Genomic DNA, 20,912 nt, shown 5'->3' with positions numbered 1-20,912 from the left:
GGCTCATGGGGTCCTGCAGGGAATCAGATCAAAGCAATGGAGTGGATTATAGCTAACAATTCTCTGAGATTAGGTTTCACGTACTGATGGGAATATGAGGATTTGTTCCTCATGCATATGTTCTTTTCCTCCCGTTATATTTCTATACAGATCCTTCAACATAAAGTCTGAGTTCTTTAGCTCAATACAGGAAAAGATTGGTATCAGAGAACACAGGCAAAGAATTTGTGCTGTACACAGGAGTGAAGCTGTTTCACTTAGCTCTGCTCACAAGAGGTACATTTGCAGGCACTTTCTATACCAGATTAGGGACTTCCTATGGAGAGGGAAATAGCCCTCTGCTTCCACAGGGAAAAAGTCAAATTCTGTGATTTAGAATGAAGTTGTTTAAAAAGATAAGCAATCCTAGTAAGATTTTTACTATGCAAGTCATAAATACAATGGCTAATGAAAATGATTTCTTAAAGAGTGTTTTCCAAACATTTGTATACAAGCCTAAATTGAAAGCTTAGGGTCTGTTCAATTGAATAAAATGTGGGCTCTCTAGATTCAGATTCTTTTCTTTTCTTTTCTTTTCTTTTCTTTTCTTTTCTTTTCTTTTCTTTTCTTTTCTTTTCTTTTCTTTTCTTTTCTTTTCTTTTCTTTTCTTTTCTTTTCTTTTCTTTCTTTTCTTTTCTTTTTTTTTCTTTTCACAATTGCTTAACTATGATCTCTGGTTTCTGACTTTTAAAAAGGAAGTGTTATTGTTTTGCAGAACAATTCAGTACATTTAAAGTGCTGCTTTCAAAGATGTGCTAAAATCTTGATGAGATCAGTTACTTTTATTATAAATTTTTTGTACTAATTGCTGAATAAATGATAGGCTGAATCTGACTCAGCTGCTCTTAAAGAAGAAAAAAATTATCTCAATAGCTAAATGGCAAAACTTGAAGAAATAGTATTTGAGAATGAATTAGATACTGGTTTAATCAAGTCAACATGTTTAATTTCATTGTATAATAGTATGAAAAAATCCAAAGTAATGGAAGGTATAGACTTTTTCTCTGTATACTTGCCAGCCAAGAGGCACAAGGAATAGATATTGTTACCTATTTTCTAACAGCTCCTCTTCATTGTAGCACATAAACTTGGGCTCATATCTCTCCATTATTCTGAGCCAGCACATTACAAGGAAAAATAAGATGATCTGAGCTTAAAAGCTACTCTGAAGAATGTATTTCTCTCATAATTGTTCAGCAGTCTCTTCATTGATGTGTTACTATCAAAGCCAGACAAATAAAATACTAGATTCAGAGCTATTCCTCCTCAAAAGTAACTCTCATGAGCAGGTGATCAGGTTCACAAACAGTACAGTAACAGTTCATCAAGATCTGAAAGTGGTGTTCAGTGTCCCTGGAAAGGGTACCCTCGCTACTGAGCATGTTTGAAGAAAGGCGGTGTCCCTTTCACTGTCCAGTTATGCTGTACTAAAATATTTTTCCAGACTCTGTTCAGCAATCTCTTTATAGATATATAACTTGTTTCTGGGTGATGAAAACTGAGGTTTTAAATCCAATATATTGTCAAAACCAGTCTGCCTTTGTCACTGCTCCATTAATGAAGTTATTACAATGTTGGTAAATGAAAGTTGTGGTTAACCAACTGTAATTACTGGGTTTTAAATAGGCTCATTCTATTATTCAGTAACTGCAGTTTTTCTAAGTTCAATATCTATGAGCTTTTTGAAAATATTTTTATCATTTCCTTTATCTGCTGTAATTTCCCTTCCTATGTTTGGTCTGTGCTTCTCATAGTTTCTTGGCATTGTCTCGTGTTGATGAAGCTACACCCTTTCAGTGTGTACCACTAATCATCTTATGTTGCTTTTTTAAAGATGCCTCAACCTAAAATTAACACTTTTTTACTGGAAGCAAGGCCATGCCTCAGTGTTTATCTTTAGAACAAGAAACACAAGTAGACTATCCAATTTGATTTCTGTTTGTAGCTAAATTCCATATTCTATGTTGCCTTGTCAAGCACATAGATACTCAAATGCAGAGCAGTTCTCTGGCTACATGACTCTGTATCTCCATTTCTGCCTGCATGTTTTTTGATGACTAATTCTGACACAAGTACAGTAGATCCGAACCAATAATGTTGTTTTGTTTTTGTTTTTTTTACATCGGTGATCCTTAGTTATAAATATAGTCTCTTTCAGGCTGATATATAAGATTGAAGAGAAACATCACTTCTTCAATGCTGGGTGGCAGATAAAGTGAAATTCAGGATGAGAGATACTTTTTTTCAATTACAATTTACATTGCATATCAGGCCGAGTCACCCCAAGCAGCACAGAGTGCAAATATTGTTTTGCTGTTACAGCCAGCATTCACTGTACCATGGCAGTAGTAAAAAGGTGACATTTCAGAGAAAGAACAGTTGGCATATCTCCTGTTATGTGCCCGCACACATCTTGGGAGAGGCAGCAATAATTGCAGTTAGGGCTTTTTCACACACACTGGCTGATGAAAACAGCCATGGATGCACTAAAGTAATGAATCTCCTGGTACTTCACTCACACACAGTCCCAGAGTGGTATTATTAATTTTTTCAGCTCTGGTAGCACGGTTCAGGCTCAGTAACAGAAGGAAAGTCATAGCAGTTTTACATGTTTTCATTTCTATCCAGCTGCCTTTCTGCAATTAGTGACTGTGGGGGATATTCCAAAACCCGGCAATGACAAAGCAAGCAGGGGTGATGGTGGACAATAAATTTTCAATGCACTGTAGAGGACAAAAAATAGCTGATCCAACTTGTGTAGACAAAATCTTTAAAGAGCTAAGACATATTCATGCATGCATCTGATGTCACTATTTTTTTAATATTTCTTGACTTCAGATTACCGCAATAAAACACAAACTTTTTTGAATGCAATCTACATAAAGCAAGCAGTAAAAGATCTTGGAAGCTGTAGGAACTGATACATGAAGAAGAATTATATGAATACTTTTGAAAAGGCAGGACTTCAGCTTGCAAATATTTGAATTTCATTCACATCAAGGAGAGATTGATACCATGGGGCTATAACGATCAGTGAAATAATGAAATTTTTAAAAATATACATGAGACTGAAATTAGAGAAATACTGCCTGCTGTTCTAATATTTCAGTTTTCAGAAAATTATCTTGAATGAACAATCATCTAGAACTTCCAAAACTAGAGGAGATTAACTTTGGAAAAGTTAGTAGAGAACAAGTTACAGAGATCTGAACAGGTGAATAGCCCCTTCTTTATCTTCTATTAAAATATTTCTATATAAAGTTTTTTATTTGCATGCTAAAAGGGGAAGTTTTCACCTTTAACAAGCCAACATGATCTATAGAAAACCTATTATTATAAATAGACATTTTACAGGGGATATAGCACTAAATATGCTTTAAAGGAAAGTTTAAATATTTGAGGACTGTTTATGTTACCAGAAAACCATTAAGAATTGAGCATATTGGAAGCCCATGCCTGTGAAAGAAGAACATATTTTTAACAGGGCTTACAGTATGATGTCTAGTCAAAACTCAAGAACCTTAAGCATCATTATACAGCATCCCTGAACATGATACGATGTTCCAAATATTTGGTCACAGCCATCCCCATCAAAAATTGGCTCCAAGAGAGTAATACCTTCAATGTCAAGTTTGAGTTGGTGGGTTTATTAGTCATTATAACTTTATTTTTTTTTTCACTAAGAACAAGAAAATAAAAAAATAATAATAAATTATAAAATTAAAACTTTGTGCAAGAGCATTTCAGTTTCATACCAAACCAGAGAGAATACTTTATGTTATTGTCAGTTAATGCATTTATTCCTCAAAACGACACTATTATTTTAATGAATAAATGGAACACAAGAATATGTTTGTCTTTTGTGTTTAATGAAATTTCATTTTGGCTCCAAGAGATCTGCAAGATGAAAAATATAACCTAGGTGTTTTAGACAACTGTAGAAGCTTATATTTATACATATTTTATGTTAGATTTGGAGAAAAATTCCCTGAAGATTGATGGTAATTTCTGTTAACATTTTGGATTGGTAGCAGCTTAATCTTAATCAAGGAATTTATCTGAGCTCCATACAGCTTATATAAAAGCATAATTTCAATTTTGATCTTCTTCAGAGAAGTGAGCTCTGTTAGGTACTAAAGACTGTCATTGCTGTGATATTTGAGACTGCAGAGATTTGCAAAGGTTTCCTCATCCCACAGGCTTTGGCTATATTTGTCAACCCAACAAAGACTGTAGGGTGAAACCTGAGGAGTGCTGATCCCATGTATCTCCTGCTGACATCAGTAGGAGCTTAGCACCTATCAGCATCAATTGTTACTGCAGCTGACTCTAAATAATGCAAAACAATTTAAAATAATAGCAAATTGAACAAAACCCAAATGATGCAATAGATATGGGGAAAAGTTTTAAGGATACCCTAAAAATTCAGGATCATCTTAGCTTTACAATTTAGCATCTCAGTTGTGACCAGACTGTATCAGCAAAACATGATACAGAATTAAATTCAGAATCAAAGCCCAAGTTAATTTTATGATAGTAAGAATTTAAAAAGACTGGATGTGATCTACCTAAAAATTAACACAAAGTCAATCTAAAGTAATACTGTGATAGGAACCAGCATTGTCTCTTGGGTCTCTGCTTTTACATTTAAATGACAAATGCATCCATAACAAACATTTAGGCTTTTGTTTTCTGTCCACCACCCAAACTATTTGGTCTTTGACACAGGAAGGATTTAACTGTGTTTGTAGGGGTTTACACAATGAAGATTCTGAACCATAAGGGAAGCTCTAATAATAAAGAATAATAAATAGAGTATTTAACATTAAATTTAAATAGCATTATTAACATTATTGAGATCATAGTGCTCACATATGCTTTTCTAAGTATTCTAAGCTTATATGTCTGTGTCAAATCTTGGTTCTTTCTGCCATACTGCTTCTCAGCCTTAGTGAGATGTTTGTTGCTGTGGTCCAGTGTATTTATTAGCTTAATCTGAGTGGTCTGGATTTACTTTGGGAAAAGCTGATTGAATGGCACCCATCTATTTTAAAGTTGGCAGCAAGGCCTGGCATATTTGCACTTGCTGGTGCCTGGAGTCAGTGTAGTTAGGACTTTGTTTTACTCCTATACTATGATTTGGTATCTTTTCATATTGATCTATGCAGAAATACTAAATTTATTTGACCCCAGGAAAGTCAGGAGCCCAGAAGCCTTGAAGATAAGAAATCACAATAGAGACAATTTCTAGTCATAATAAAGACATAGCTAAGCCTGATTGTAACTGGAATCATAGTTGCAATACCACATTAAAACTAAAGTATGAAAATGAATCACAGGAAGTGCAAGAACAAAGATCAGACGTCTAAATTATGATGGAATAAGTCAGATTTTGCCACAGGGCATAAGCATCAACCTGCAGTTTCCTTTGAAAGCTACTGCAGATGCCAGGGGCTAGCAATAACTCAGTAGCAGAAATGGGTTTTCAACTGTACAGTATCCGATGTATAAAATCAGCCAAGATCTCTCTGAAGTGGACTGTGTCTCATCTTTACTGCCAGCTAGCCTTTCAGCCTTTCAAATGTTCAGAATGCATCACTATGGAGAAAATCACTGAAGCATGAGCTTCTATGTGAGCTTTTAAAGTTCTGTTCATTACTTCTCAGTCCTGGCTACTGTCTTTCCTTTTCAGAAAGGCAACCTATCTTCTCTACCACTGTCTTGTAATAGTCACTCTTCCATGCCCTCTTCTTCCTTATTTCCCTCTTTCCTCCCACTTTATTTTCTGTCTGCTGAGACATCTGAGACTATGTGTTCATGTAACAACTGTACCAGGAGTTATGGAGAAGTCCACTGGCTTAGAGACATGCAGCTCCGCAGTGAATTTTCAAGTGTTACGGCAATGTCCACCTAACTGGACATCCATGATTGCCAACAGAATAGGCTAAACAACTGTATTGTTAATGTACCTTACAAACAGAAAAAGTTGATTTGGGATATAATTAATGAGGTGATTTGGGTTTGGGGGGGGTTTGGTGTTTTGTTTGTTTGTTTGTTTGCTCTTTTATCTAATCATATTGTGGAATTGCACTGGCATCCAGCTAATTTCCGTAACACTTCCATCTTACACAGCAAATTCCCTCCCAGAGGGACCAGCGATACAACAGGACTTGAGCCCTGTGTCACGGTTTGACATGGAAGAGAATTTTCTCAGGAAGTTGGCGTCAAACCAATCAGTGTCACGTTTGGATATTGGCACCTGGAGTGACCACTGAAGGCTGGACACGCCTCTGAGAACACAGCGGGTTAAAAAGCAAGAACTCCCAGGAGAACTGTCTCTTTGGTTCCGGTCATTGGAGAGTGCAGATCTCCCCTGACCAGCCACAGGCTGGGTGGGGCAGGGAGCCATGTGGCCTGCAGAGATAGGCCAGGGGGTGAAGGGTCTGGAACTGAGCCAGTTCCTGTGGACAGAAGGGTGGAGGAAGGCTGAGATGTCTTTGTTCCCCCCATCCTAACCTAGAGGGAAAGAGACAGAGAGCCTGCAGACACCTGGAAGTTTGCCGGCAGAAGAGAAAGAGAAGGGATGGAAGGTGCCCAGTGTGGGAGATGGAGTCCTGGGCTGGGATTTCAGTTGTCCAGGGAATCCAGGACTTTTAACCCTTTCCTGGGGAAGGAAAGCTTTGTGAAATATTACTTCTCCTCGATTTGAAGGAAAGAGAGACAGTCTGGGACCTCAGATGTTAGGAAAAGAAGGTGATGGGGGAAGATGATGGAGTGGCTTTTGGATAGACTTTTTTTGCTAGCCATAGACTGAACCAATTTCTCCTCCAAAAAAGACTGCATTTTTAGGGGGATGCATGGTGAGCCAAGAGACTCCTTCAGCAACTACCAGCACAAGAATGGAGTGAACAGAGAAAAGTTGAGAAGGGTGTGATGATGCCCTCTGTCTTTAGGAAGATGAAGATCTCTGTTTTCATCCTTGGCCCCAGGGGAGGAAGAAAATGGGAGGGACTGTGGTCCCAAAATGAGACACTGGTCTGTTGTTCCTTTTGGTCCTTAAAGGAGCCCTGTGAGCAGTCTGTCCATGCATGGTGACATGGAGAGGAGAGTGTCACACTGGCAGATTTTCTCTAGGCAGTGCCACGTGTGACATGGAAACACAAGAAGTGGCAATTGTGTTTCCTGGGGGTCTATGGTGCAAGGGAGACTCTTCTCTCCCCTGGTGGACTTAGTATTGATTATACTGAAGGGTGAATACTTGATTAAGAGTCCAAGTTGTGTCTCACTGTGGTTTGTTGGAGTTGGGTGGGGGGAGGAGGAATGTTTTGGAAGGTTTTCATTTTGGATTTAGCATGTGTTTGTGGGGTTTTTTTTTTGTTTTTTCTTTTTATCATAGTAGTAGTTTAATAAAGTTTTTCTCCCTTTGTTAATAAACTTGGACCTGCTCTGCTCTGTTCCGGATTGCAACTCACAGCATTCATTTGGGAAGGTGCATTTTCATGGGGACTCTGGCATTGTGCCAGCATCAAACCGTGACACCCTGCTTACAGTAAACATATAGTCTTGAGAAAGTTTCTCTATGCCTGCAAGAAATTACTTATCATGAAATAAAATGAACTATTCATTTGCAAGCAGCTACTTTGTAGCATCAGCTGTCTAGCACTGCATGGCTGAGTAAAGCCTGCGCATGAAGATAAGTCATCGATAGCACTACTTTTCTGGGAAGAGTCAGGCTTTTTCATGTAGGTATCTGTGATATTATTAGCCTGTGTGAAAAATTATTCCTTTAACCCATTAAGTGATGGCAAAAATTAAGGTAATTTTAATTACTTTTTTTTTTTCCTCAGTCTTCCTGTTACTTTTTAGTGTATAAGTAATTTCTTCATTGTTTCAGTGTAGTGGTATAACACCCTGAAACTCTTCTTGTGCCACTTGTATCTGTTTACATGTTTGTAGACAAGAGATATACCAAAGTTGTATGGCTCCTAGCTGGATACATTACTACAAACATTGATTTAGCTCTGCTTAATTAGTAAGACTGACTAATCATTCATTTTCTGGTCCATTAATCAAGTATATTTCTTTGTTGAAAGCCTCTTCTTACAATCGCTACCTGTTTTAAAAAGATCTGTAAGTGACAATCCTGAAATTTCCCCAATCTAAGAGAATTTTCCCATTTTAGGAAAACTTTTCAGGTCATTGGGATTCCAGCAAGGGTCAGAGGGTAAGTAGAACTCATCCCAAAGTAATACTGGTGTAAATATTTAAGTGTCTGTGACACTCTCACTTTCAAGATGGAGAGTGAGATTATTTGCCAAAGGATTTACTCATCAAATCTTCAGGGTGAAGAAGTGATTTGAGATTAATATATGCAATATACAATGCAATTTGTTGCATTGTTTGTTGCACTGCTTATGAAATATTTTTCATCATGCCTTCAATCCTTATATTCTGTCTAAATTTCGTTACCTCAGATGGATACAAAAGGATAATGCTGAACCAGAAGAACTGGATCATTTAAACTTAAATCCATGACTTATGGTTATCAGTGAAAAATAAGCACAACAATCAGCTGGATTGTGTAAATGTGTTGTTCTAATAGCAACTTATATCAGCTCTGATTTGGACCAAAAGTGGAAGGCAACTTGGAGGAATTACAGGAATGCAGTTCAGTTAGATCAGAAAAATCCTAAGCACATCGTGAATTGGCTCAAATGGTATTTACCTTCATTTCCCAGCAGTTGCACAGATTAGACCTGGATAATTTTTGAATGTTTCATTCACACAAAAGAGCAATTTCAAAGTCCTTAACTAAAATTTGTGAGAGCATTGTTCATATAAAGTAGCTGGGCATACACAAGAGAATATTCCAGACTGTTCTGTTCTACAGTTGACATGAGCCAAGGTCTCCTTTGCCTGATCTTGATGGGCTGCTCAGGTAAATGATAAAGATCTAATGAATTAGAGTAAAGACAAATAGCTAACAGAGGTACACGCACTATCCACTCTATTAATTAATGCTGCTGTACATTATGTGGAACTAATGCAAATTACTGTGTGCAGAATGTTTACAGATTGAAATTGTGCTTAGCAACTTGGTGAGAACCTCAGTGGAAGTTTTTCCAATATATTCAAAAAGTGCTGTGAAGGAACTAGTAAGGTAAAATCACTGTGACATTTCTTCATGACCTTTAGGTACTAATTATTTCTCCTTGTTTAAGAAATTTTTTTGCAGCTTGCGTCAGTTAAGGCTGCATTTTATCATTACTTTTAAACAGGTAAAACAATGCTGATTTTTTCTACAGTTCAATATTATAACCCCAAAAAAATAGTATTACTGGTGAAATGGTCTTCAGTCTCAAAAGACTTATTAAATTAAGTATTTCTAAAATTAGACATCTAAATTGTGACACTTTAAAAAGTCTTACTCTAGTGCCAATATGTCCTTCAGAGTATGTCAAGTTTTTCAGACATCTACAATTTTATTTTTTCATCCACTTCTTGAAAAAGAGGATTTTTTTAATATTACATATCCAGATATTACAGTCATTTGTTTATTTTGGTATTCAAGTGAGTTTAGACTCAAAGTAACATTTAAAGGAAACTCAGTGATGAGTTGCAAATTGCAACTGAAATGAATCTTGTATAGCTGATATTTAGTAATCTACCAGTGGTCTCTCTCACATAATTACTATGCATGCTGGAATAAAAGCCTTCTCAATTTTTTTTTTCATCATGCAAAAATAAATTAAAACAAATCTGTTGTTGATTTTGGCCAGTGTTTAACAATTTGCTGTATTCAGCTCCAACTCTTGCACTGATTCTTAAGGCGAAGTAAAGAGAAATATTAGTTGTTAAAAGAGGAACAGTGGGAAAGGTAGTGTACTTCACCTGAAGCTCAGAACTTAGGTGTGGTATGTACAAGACAGTGAGAAGTATAGAATCACTTAAAAATTTGGTGTAAACTTGTGTTTGTACCACACTCATGGTATCATATGTGATACCATTGTATTCAGATGCTGTGTTTAAGCAGTGCCATTTTTAATGCCTTTGCTAAAAAATATTTTCACATCCACTAACCAAAGCCAATCTTACTTGCTGTTTAAAGGAGTCAAAGTCTTTAACAAGCTCTCAAGTGTGAAAATAATTTTTTTTTTCATTCTCAGCATAAAAATAGATGCATCTGCTTGGTAGTATTCATGAACAAGTTGTAAACAGAAAAACAAAAAGCATTTTTATCTTCACTCCATATTGTGTATCAGTTATGGAATTAAGTTTGAGCATTAAAACTACCTCCCAAACATTTGTATTAAATACAGTATTTTAATATTTATTATTTTGGTTCTTGAAGCAGCTTGTTTGTTGGAGACTTCCACTCTGAATTCAGGGTTTCACAGTATTACTGGGCTACTGTGAACTGAAATAAAAGCAAACAATGTCTGTGGTAATAATCTGCTACAATATCAAACCAGATGCAGTGTTTGTAACTGCACGTGATCTCTGGTAAGCAGTGTGTTAAATTTTTATTCAACATAGCCAGGAACTCCTGAAGCCTTTGCCAGGATTGTAGAAAGGAGCAACCACTTGAGGTTTGGGCTGCCTGCAATCATGTAATTAGCTTAACTGAATACCAGAAGTTCTGAGAAGAGGTTATTTATGAACTAATTGAGAGCCTGCACTGGTTTACCATAGGAAAGAGAAAAAGATAACCTAACAGGAGAAAAAGCCACCCTTTAAATGGAACTGTTAGAGAAATGAAATTATTTGGTTTGCTTATTTCCAGTATTCTTGAATTTATGTTCCCTTGCTGGGGGAAATTTAACCACTGTCTACTGAGGAAATGTTTGGGGTTTTTTAAAATTCTTTTTTGTCAGCATCCAAGCTTTCCTCATAGTTCTTGCTTAACATTTCTACATTCTGGTTTTACATATGATAAACAGCTTTTCATACCTAATTGAACAACTACCCTGATCAAATTCCCTCTTCAAATATCTGTCAGTATGTTTAATATAAGAGATTTCAAAATGTTCGTAATCAGAGTCAGTTCAGGATCCTAAGCAGATTTTAACTTTGCTCTTCCAAAGCTTCTTGTATTCTGATTTGTTGTCCATATAATAAAGGTAGTGACGTATTATTTCCTGTCAGGGCAGTTCTGAAAATAGGTAAAACAAGATCTATGAGCATTCAAACAAAAGGATATTTGTGGGAAAATCTATGGTATTTATTAGCATTTATAGTAATTTATAAAAACAATTCTTTAAATGCTTTTAGAGTCTTGGGTACTAATACTTTAGTTTTAATAGGTCTCATTTGCAGTTTTCAAATAAAAAAACAACAGAGCTCTTGTTTTCATATAGCTATTTTCAGTAACTTGGATATGGTATACATCCTTGCATACCTAACACCTCTTGTCTTGTAATTTCTTTGATTGTTGAGGTCATCATAAGCATAAATTGAACAATAAGTAATAAGATTTAATGCTGAGTAAATTGAATCAATCTACAGATAAAGAGCTTAAAATAGCCTACTATAGCTTCTAGTAGCTGTTATAAGCAATTCTCAGGACTTCCTCTGAGCTGCTCCTCAGCTGAGCCCAAGGTGAACCCCTTTTTTGATGCAATCATTTGGTCAAAATTGAACAGCTAAAATGAAAGTAATTTTTCAAAAGAGGACATGATTGCTGTGTGAGAAGCTTTGGTTAACTAATCTGAAATATTTCAATCAGATACATTCCCAACACTCCTAGATTTTTCAAATCATAAAAATAACTTTTCTGGATATTTTTCTTAGTGTCCACTTACTAAGGAGATTAATGTTTACCTGTGTTAGGAAAGAAATTGCTTTCCTGCCAGTTCCATGTTCCCCTTCATACTCTTTCCCTCTGTCCCAAGGAGAGTTGCAGAGTTGTTTGTTTGGTTTTTTTAAAATTCAAACCCATTAATTACTTTTACATATTTAAGCAATTGTTTGTGCATTATAGGACCCTCCCAGAACCTGCATGTAGTTATGCACCCATTCACACAGCTTTTTGAGTAGTAACTACACACAGGGCAGTAAGAGCATCCCTCTTTTATAGAGAAGACTTGTGTTCCATTCTCTGAAGATTTGAGGTCTTCTGTGTTGCTCCCTACTCATTTTCTCCAGCATTTCTCCAGTCTGTTCATTAATGGTGGCGAGATAGATATGTCTGTAGAAGGATATAGATGTTGGCAGGAAAGAAGGGAATTATATAAATTAGAGCTATTTAATTTTCAGTGATCACAGAACCTTCTAAGAAACCAGTGATCTCCTCTGTGACTGCAGCTGTAGGTTCTCATAAGCTCTTCCCCAGCTTTAATGGAAGCAAGGGAATTCCCTTTCCTGTATCTCAGCTAGATATAATGGCAACATCCCTTAGGAGCCTTCTGACTCATATCAACAAAACTAGGAGGGATGAAGATGGATTTACATGCATTGTCTCTTTCATTTTGAAAGATTTTAACTGCTGCTCCTTGCTGAAACACCTTATTGCACTGAAATTGAATTATCTATTTAATAAAAAATACTTGGCCAAGATATTGACAGATTTTTGAAGAGAGCTGACACACATCAGTGCTCGCTACAGTTAGTAAGTTTAGCAGCTGCTCTAGGGAAACTGAACAGCTAGAATTGGCACTGGGGATGGTATAGAATTTTTTCAGCTCATACTGCAGAGGATTCTGAGCAATTCACTGTCACCTCTCAGTTTGCTCTCCCTAATAAAAAAGCTTTGGTAAGTTTCCCTTGATACAATGCTGTTTGTAAGGCGCAATCAATAAAACATGTCCAAAGCTGGTCAATAGGGTGAGTAGCATGGAAATTAGAGTAGGTTGATACACAGGGAAGTAGAAGAAGGAATGATAGTTATGGAACCAGAACTCTGAGTCTGGTACAGTGGAAAATGGCAAACCAGAAAGGTGTGCAATAATGGTGTGATTATTTACATCAGAGCTCCAGGCTAGGGAGATGACAGCAGCTGTGTTTTGAGTTGACTTGAAAATTGAGCTATTTCTGTTGAGGAGACTAGAACTGAAAGGATTGGTGTCAAGAGGGAAGATTATAAGGGGGTTTATATGCTGCAACTGCGTTAGTCAACAAGATGAAAACAACACCATGCTAAGAAGCATGGGGACAATGAGATTGATTTTGTTTTCTCTATTTTAAAATTGTATTTTCTACAACATACCCACTCTTTACTGACTGTGTGACCTTTAGAGGTTTTTACTCTTAATTATTTCCTTTCTTGTGGTTGCTTTTAATATGTAGTAGAATATTCAGTCAATGTAGTAAATCTCTTTCTTTATGTGTTTGGAAACAATGCACATTATTTATTTTCCAAACTACATAATAGTTTATGAGAATGAGGACCTACTACTGTGATTGCTGCTTTTCCTGCTCCATTAACCCACAAAAAGCTCAATTTCTAATGAAATCTAAATCTATTTGAAAGCCAATGAATATATAATATTAATTCATTTTGTAGCATTCTTAAATAAAATATGATATATAATCTTTGGCTCAGTATATGCATGATTCCTACAGAAGAAGGCTGCAAAATCTTTCTGGGAAATTATTGGGAGGGATTTTTTGTGGAATTTTTTTATTAACTAGCCCTAATCAGTTCCATTAATCTTTATCTGTAGGTGAACACTTTCATAAAATAATATGACTGGCTTATTTTTTACTATTCAAATTATTTATGTTTTATTTCACTCTAGCCTTCTGTCAAATACTCTTTTGGTTTTTAAAATGTATTTTGGTTCAAAATTCAGACATTTAACTTATTAATTAATATTTTTGAAGAAGATGCATTCTCCTCTTGACAGTACTGCAGAGAAATAGGAACTCCTAGGCTAATGCTAACATATGTCCTGAAATTGTTATTTGTTTAGTGAGTGTAGGGACTCACTAAACAAACTTATTCTTTTATATGTTTTGAGTAAATCCTGACTCAACTATTTTTCTGTTCTTCCATGTATAGAATTCCAGTGTCAAGTTCATCAGACATTGTGTGTGGAAATTGCAAACAAGGACTTTTATCCTAATATTTTTATTATCATTAGTGTCTCTGGGCAATCCAACATACACTAGTATTAATAGCTATCCTTTGCTCTTTTGGAAATATGATAAAAGTTCGAGTGGCTTCAGTTTCAAAGGGTGCATGTTAAATGGCATACATAAAAAAGTCCAAGCACATTTTATTTTTTTTTTCAAATGCCAATTAAAATGGAAAGGGAAGTAATCTTAGAAGAACTTCTTTCTGAGCTTGTATCCACAATCTCTTTAAGATAAATTCAGGAGTGAATTTACCTTAAAGGATACAAAATCCAAGCTGCTTCCTTCTTAAAATTGATAAGATTCACTGTGGCCAAATCAATGCTGATTTTTTTCTCTCTCAAAAGAGAAGCAAAGCCAGTTGGTTAGTATAACTCAAGTTAGGCTTACAAATGCCAGTCATATGATGGTTTTTTTGCTTCCCCATATAAAATTTCTACCACAGGGAATAAATGACTGACACATCACCCCCTGCCATTGTAACAACTGTCACGCAATGCCATTATTTTTCAAATATTAGTGGCATCCCTCCAACTGTCCATAAGGTTGTAGACACATATTTTAATCATTACTTTGCCCATTGCAGGAAGCTAAAGTCACACCATTTAATGTGTGCTCATGATAAATTTCACTTTCTTTTATAATAAAATGGAAGTTAATGAAGCACAGCACAATTGTGGTGAATTAGACAGCAGTAGAACAAGGCAGGAGAATACCCACTTATTGGCATTATCAAAGCCATCTTAAATGCATCAACTTTTAAACCAACTCATATTCAATTACTAAAAAGGGACCATGGGAGTCTACTGTTGGCTTAGTAAAAAAGCAGATTATAACAGTTCATTAGTTATTAATTAATTGGTAATCTCACTGCTTAATGTCTTTACATTTAACAAATACTTCTGTGCCCAGTGTCTTGCTTCTATCCATTCTGGTTTTCATCAACATGTAAAATATGACATTGTATTTCTTCTGTCCACACATAAAAGGAAGGGTCAGCTGGTCATGTTTTATCAATTTTTATTGATATATTCTACAACACAAATTATTTCTGTAATTAGTAAATAATTTTTCTGTATTAATTTAACCATAAGAGTAACATACATCTCTGTTTTTTTACTGTAGATTAAATTCAGGTGTTAATCCTGTCTTGAGCAAACCACAAGTTTGCAACTTGTGGGAAAGGTCTGGAGAAAATGGACCCCACAAGAAAAAACAAGTGGCTGTGACAAAAGTGCCCATTATAGAATTTGTTTGACAAGAATGATTCAGAGGCAAACCTGCTTATTCTTCCATAAATCATTGCTTTACTGTAATTTTTACTCACTGCAATTAGAAGTACATATTCTTGCTGCTGTTCCTATTCACAAGCAACATATTATTGCTCATATATTATCTATAAAAAAGGAAGCATGTATAGCATGCATATTCAGGAATGTAATGTCTTGCTTTCATGCGCCCATTTCATTACCAGAACACCTACTGATTTTTTTTAAGGCAGATTTTTTTGCAGAGTAGGGGGGATACAAGACTACAGTCACTCCTATATGTGTGACCATATAAACATCTTCAGGACAATGTGACACTGTAGCAACTAGGACTGTAGATATACTTTTTTTTTTTTTACTAGTTGATTTTTTTTTAATACCATGGACAACTGTGAACAGAAGTAGAATTGTGCTGCACCAGGGTTTATATTTGTTAGTTTTCATAGGTGGAGATCCATCCTAGTGCTCGTATGTAGATGACTGAGACGGGAGGAGAGAAAGAACAGCTTGAACCTAGGGCTACCTGTGATTCAATACATACTATAAAATGGTACTTTGTTTTTAAAAACCAAGCAAACAGAAAACTCACTATGTTGATGACTGTAGGTGTCTATCACAAAATTATTGTAATGTGCTATCTGAATACTACCTTTCAGCACATAACTATGATTTGCCCTATGTATAAACAAATAAATGTTTAATATCAAAAGCTTATCTCAAAAAAGGTTTTCCTCATTACATTTTACTCCTGCTTATCCTACCAAAGTTACATAAATGGGGGGGAGTGGAGGGGTGGTGTAAAGAAAACATAGAGAACTGAGAAGGTAGGTGAAGAAATAATGAGTCTTCAGGGTTGGCAACTTTAGTTACAGGGTCCGTTCCAGCAGCTGGAATAGATTGTCTGACCATAGTCACAGAGTAAGTATTGTAGTTCCCACTGCTTAAAAAGGCAGTAATTTTCTCACCTTCCCTCCTAGACATAGAGCCCTGTTGCTTCCTTTAGCTCACCCCAAGAGACCTGATTCAATTAAGTATTTTGTCTGAAAATTAAGCTAACAACAAAAAAAGTATGGTTGGTATTTCGGCTGGGTTTGCGAATTGAATTCACCTACAAACACGTGAGATGCACAGAGAAAATGACAGGAATAAATGTTTCCAGCACAGAAGGTAAAAAACCCCACATGTTCCTCCAACTCTAGAGGCCCAAAATATAAAATAAAAAAGTACTAAAAATATTGGATTTTTAACACTGTGCACATACACACAAGCACACACATAAAATCTTGCCTAACATGAAATAAAATACATCCAGAATAAGAGATGATTTTTTAATGGGGAAAGGACCAGAAAGAAGAACCAGAGAGTGTCAAAAGTTTAGCAATTATGCTAAATAGGTTATTTCTATAGAGTTTCTCTCTACTCATTTGTGAGTACAAAGTTTCTCTAGAAGTCAGTTCCAAACAAGAATCTAATTTTAGGGATTTTGATTCACCTCAGGAGGAATTTGACCTCTTCCTCTACTATAAATGTTGAAGAGACTAAGAGACAAACCTTAGGCTAATGTTTGCCTTTGTGTTTGCCTTCAACAAAGTACAAATCAAATTCTAATGAGAAATGCTAAGAATTAAATTATTTTGGTTCAAAATTCAGCTTTGGTAATTTTAAGTGGATTCTAGATTTGGGAAAATTATTCAGAAACCTAAAAATGTGGAAAATATTTGTATGCGGTAGAAGAAACTTATATCCCTTGGCATTGATTTCCTGTCCTCCCAGTATACACACATTTCCCTGGAGGACAATTCAAGAGTGTTTATACGGAGGCGAAACACTATCAGCAACTGGAAAAAAGAAAGAGTGATTTCAGCCACTAAACACAAAAATATCTGAAATTACGTCTGTTCTAGGGCTGCATTTGACCTAAAACATCCTAAATTCCAGGAGGACTTTTTTTTCCACTTTATATTCCAATTTCCTCAAATTTCACTGTTATTCTCAAATGAGATTGTGTGGATCACTAATATAACTCTTGTACATTGATACAACTCCTGTGTCTCTTTTTCCTTTGCTGCCATTTTGCCTACATTTTGATACCTCAGGCCTTTGTGCTGTAATACATCTCCTGATAAACCACTGAATATGTTTGTATAACAATACAGCATGGTACAGTTTTATAAAAAATTATTTAGCTTGTGTACAAAGTCTATCAAAAATAAATTGTGTATTGACATATCAACTCTCCCTGCAAATTTTGTAAATCTGAAATATTTAATTATAGAATTAATATCTGTGTGAGTTTTGAACCTTCTTACCCAAAAACTTTGTATGCAGCTCTTTCTAGCTCAAAATACATATCATGCTTTGTGATTTGTAACCTGGACACATCTCAGAGTTCCTAGCATCCATATTGGTTAGATTACTAAATCTGATTTTAGTTTTTTTATTTAGGAATCTCTACTTTACAATTGTATTCAGTAACTATGATGAAACAAGAAACTTCAACACTTATTTAAAACAAGTAAAGTAATGCATAATTCTAAAGCTAGAACTGCAGAATTAAACATTTAAAAATACATTTTCCAATCAAGTTGCAGTATTAATTTATATGCTTTTATATTAGTTTATTAGTTTATATGTATATTACAGTTGGTTTCTAGGGGACTTTGACAGACAGGAGAAAGAAATTAATTACAATACAGAAAAGAGAATAAGACAAAAAAGAAAACAATGTTAAATTTATGTTTGAAGACAAGGCTGAAGTGGTTTTTTCCTCTTCCATTAATATGTTTTCTACAGAAATAGTAGGAAGTAGGATTTTCCTACTTTTCCTCAAAAGTAGGAAAACTGTTGGTTAGCTGATTTGTCACTTTTGCATGCTTTATAACACATGCTCTACATTAAAATTGTAATGATTATTTTTTAATACCTGCATTGCTTTATCACTGCATGACCAAGTTCTAAATTAGCTCCTTGCTTTTGCAAACACATACACATAGAAACATAAATTTGCACTTGTGAGTAATTCCCTGCCTCTTGACTGCACTCAACTGTGTGAATAGTCTTGTGTATATACACAAATATTTGCAAATCAGAGCTGTAGAAATGTACCTAGAGTTATATTTGAACAAAAGAAATTAAATTTTTTTGCCTAAATAGTATTTTCCTTGCACATAGGACAAGAGGGGATGGCTGTAAACTGCAAGAGAGTGGGTTTAGATTGGATATTAGAAAGAAATTCTACTTACTGTGAGGGTGGTGAGGCACTGGAACAGGTTGCCCAGAAAAGCTGAAGGTGTTCAAGGCCAGGCTGGATGGGGCTTCCAGCAACTTGGCCCAGTGGAAGTTGTTCCTGCCTGTGGCAGGGAGCTTGGAACCTGAAGGTCTTTAAGGACCCTTCCAGCCCAAATAATCCTGTGATTCTGACAAAAGCTATTTTGTAGTCATTGAAAATTTTAAAACTTTTTCTAATTTGGCATTTTTGGTTGGAAGAAAGTAATCAAGACTTGATTGTCTAACAGAAAACCCATGTATTATGTTTGCATTTAAATTTATGTCCTGAACAATCAATATTTTTGAATTTATGATTCCATTTTTATTTAAAACCTCAAAATATTTAATTTATTTCTAAAAAATCTATCTAGTTCTTTTTTTAACATGAACTTTCAAAGACATAAGCAACTTTTCAGCCAAAATATTTTTCATTGTGGCTCAATATGTGATTCTTTCTTAATGAGAGACAATGCTTCTAATAGAAGCTACCATTGTATTAACTGGCATTATTCCACTGTATTAGGTAAGATCAAAAAATCTTATGTGATCCTGGCAAAAGTGTCATTGCCCCCATGGTATTATTATTAAAAAAAAAAAACAACCAAAGAAGAAAAAAGAAATTACTTCAATAGTCTTTAAATTTTTTAGAAATCTTAAGATTTTTTTAAGAAATCATAAAGTAAGAGAATAGGATAGTGGAGATTTTTTTCTAGACTCTTATAGAACAAGCTTCTCCTTGCAATAATTCTTATGGAGAACTTCATACTACTATTTGTAGACCACAATTCTAAGTGCTGTTTATTTAATATCTTTAATTTCCCTTGCATTTCCTTTCTTTAGAAAGAGTCTTCTATAAATAGAAACCAACTTATTTCCTTGGCTCTGTATCAGGAAAGTAATGAATCATTTCATATAGTGATGTGCTGAAGATGGTATGAATATTTAAAATGTGGATATACAGTCTAACTCTAAATAGACTATGCCTGGAATTCCAAAAGTGGCTAGCGATTTTTGACTTTTTACAAGAGTTTAAGTGAAAATACATAAATTGTGAAAGAACAGAGCTAAAGTCTTCCTACCTTATCCTGTACACTGATCCTTCTTGTTTTAACACAAGCTTTTGTCAAAATTTTGTTGTAAATTTTAAATCATAATTTATTTTTACTTGCCAGAAACATATTAAAGTATAATAGTCTATGGAAATGTATTCACTCATCACTGTGTGAGCAAACTTCATTATCAAAATTGTGCCACTTTCACAATTTATGTTCACTTTTGTTTAAATTAATTTCTGTGATTTCATTTTGTTTGCCTTTGGTTAGAGCATTGTATTGTACAAAACTAACATAAAATAGTTAACTGCCTAAATATTTATTCCTGGATGACATTCCATCTAACACAATTGAATGGAATCACTTATTTTGTAAAGTGTTGTGGAGCCAGTCTTGGGTCTCTTCATAACAGAAAAAAATTAAATCTTATTAAAATAATATCTTACAAGAAGCAAAACACTTTCTAGCCAGACAGAAGCACTAAAGTGTCTGTTTTCTTATTTTGCTTTATATCTTTAGGATTGTTTCTCAGTTCAAGAAACCATTTTGAGTGAAACTGCCAATGCAGAAATGCCTTTCTATTTTCCCTGTGTACCTCTGAGCATGAGCAGGGGATGGAATCTGATTTAATCCCATTTCTGTTTACAGCCTAGAATTGTAGAGGCTGTTCAGATTTTAATTTTTTTGTTTAAATCAGGGATTAATTCAGAATTTGGAGTTACAGTATATTCCAAGGTTTTGATCAAGTTAACATGGATCTTCTAGATAATGCAAAAAGGTTTGTATTACCATGAAAAAAAGAAGAATATGGGCTGTGTAAGATTTAGCACTTCCTTTTATATTTCGCAGGGTCATAGTTCATCCCAAAAACTCTTGACTAATCAATTAGCCTTAGCAGTATCTCCCAGAAGATGCTTTAGTAGGAAGGATTGTGTAACTTTGCTGTTGCACTCTGTCGAGTCTGTGAGCCTGTGGGATTCCATCCAGCACAGTGAGGAATGCGACAGTACGGCACGAGAAGAATGTGGCACATTACCCACATGTGATAACCCAGCCCAGCGTAGCCCCTGCCTGATGAACACATGGCTGGCCTGTTTACAAAATGAACCTAAATAAGCTGCAACATCTTTGTTTACTTGGCTATTATTCACACCATTTCGTTGCATTTCATACCATTCGCCATTTCAGACCACTGAGAATGAACATATTTATT

At 35.3% G+C, this 20,912-nt stretch overlaps 1 protein-coding gene across 12 annotated transcripts in view; it reads left to right on the top strand.

Annotated features, from left to right (window-relative positions):
* PACRG (parkin coregulated) overlaps positions 1 to 20,912 on the top strand; it is a 215,516-nt gene that overhangs the window by 172,464 nt on the left and 22,140 nt on the right. Inside the window, exon 6 of one of the 12 annotated variants that reach the window (XR_014954369.1) lies at positions 8,222 to 20,912. This exon is cut by the window's right edge and continues 21,084 nt beyond it. The exons of 9 other annotated variants lie outside the window; for them this stretch is intronic. Coding sequence is in view for 1 of the 3 variants with exons in the window: in XM_085576860.1 (XP_085432986.1) it covers positions 6,172 to 6,314 (143 nt within the window). In the remaining 2 variants the exon portion in view is untranslated. 2 more of the 12 variants (XR_014954368.1, XM_085576860.1) reach the window with 2 other exon arrangements.

Source organism: Lonchura striata, chromosome 3 (genome assembly GCF_050655825.1).
Source record: "Lonchura striata isolate lonStrDom1 chromosome 3, ASM5065582v1, whole genome shotgun sequence".
Lineage (NCBI taxonomy): Eukaryota > Metazoa > Chordata > Aves > Passeriformes > Estrildidae > Lonchura > Lonchura striata.
The sequence above is the reverse complement of the archived record's forward strand: the minus strand, read 5'-3'. Positions and strand labels throughout refer to the sequence as shown.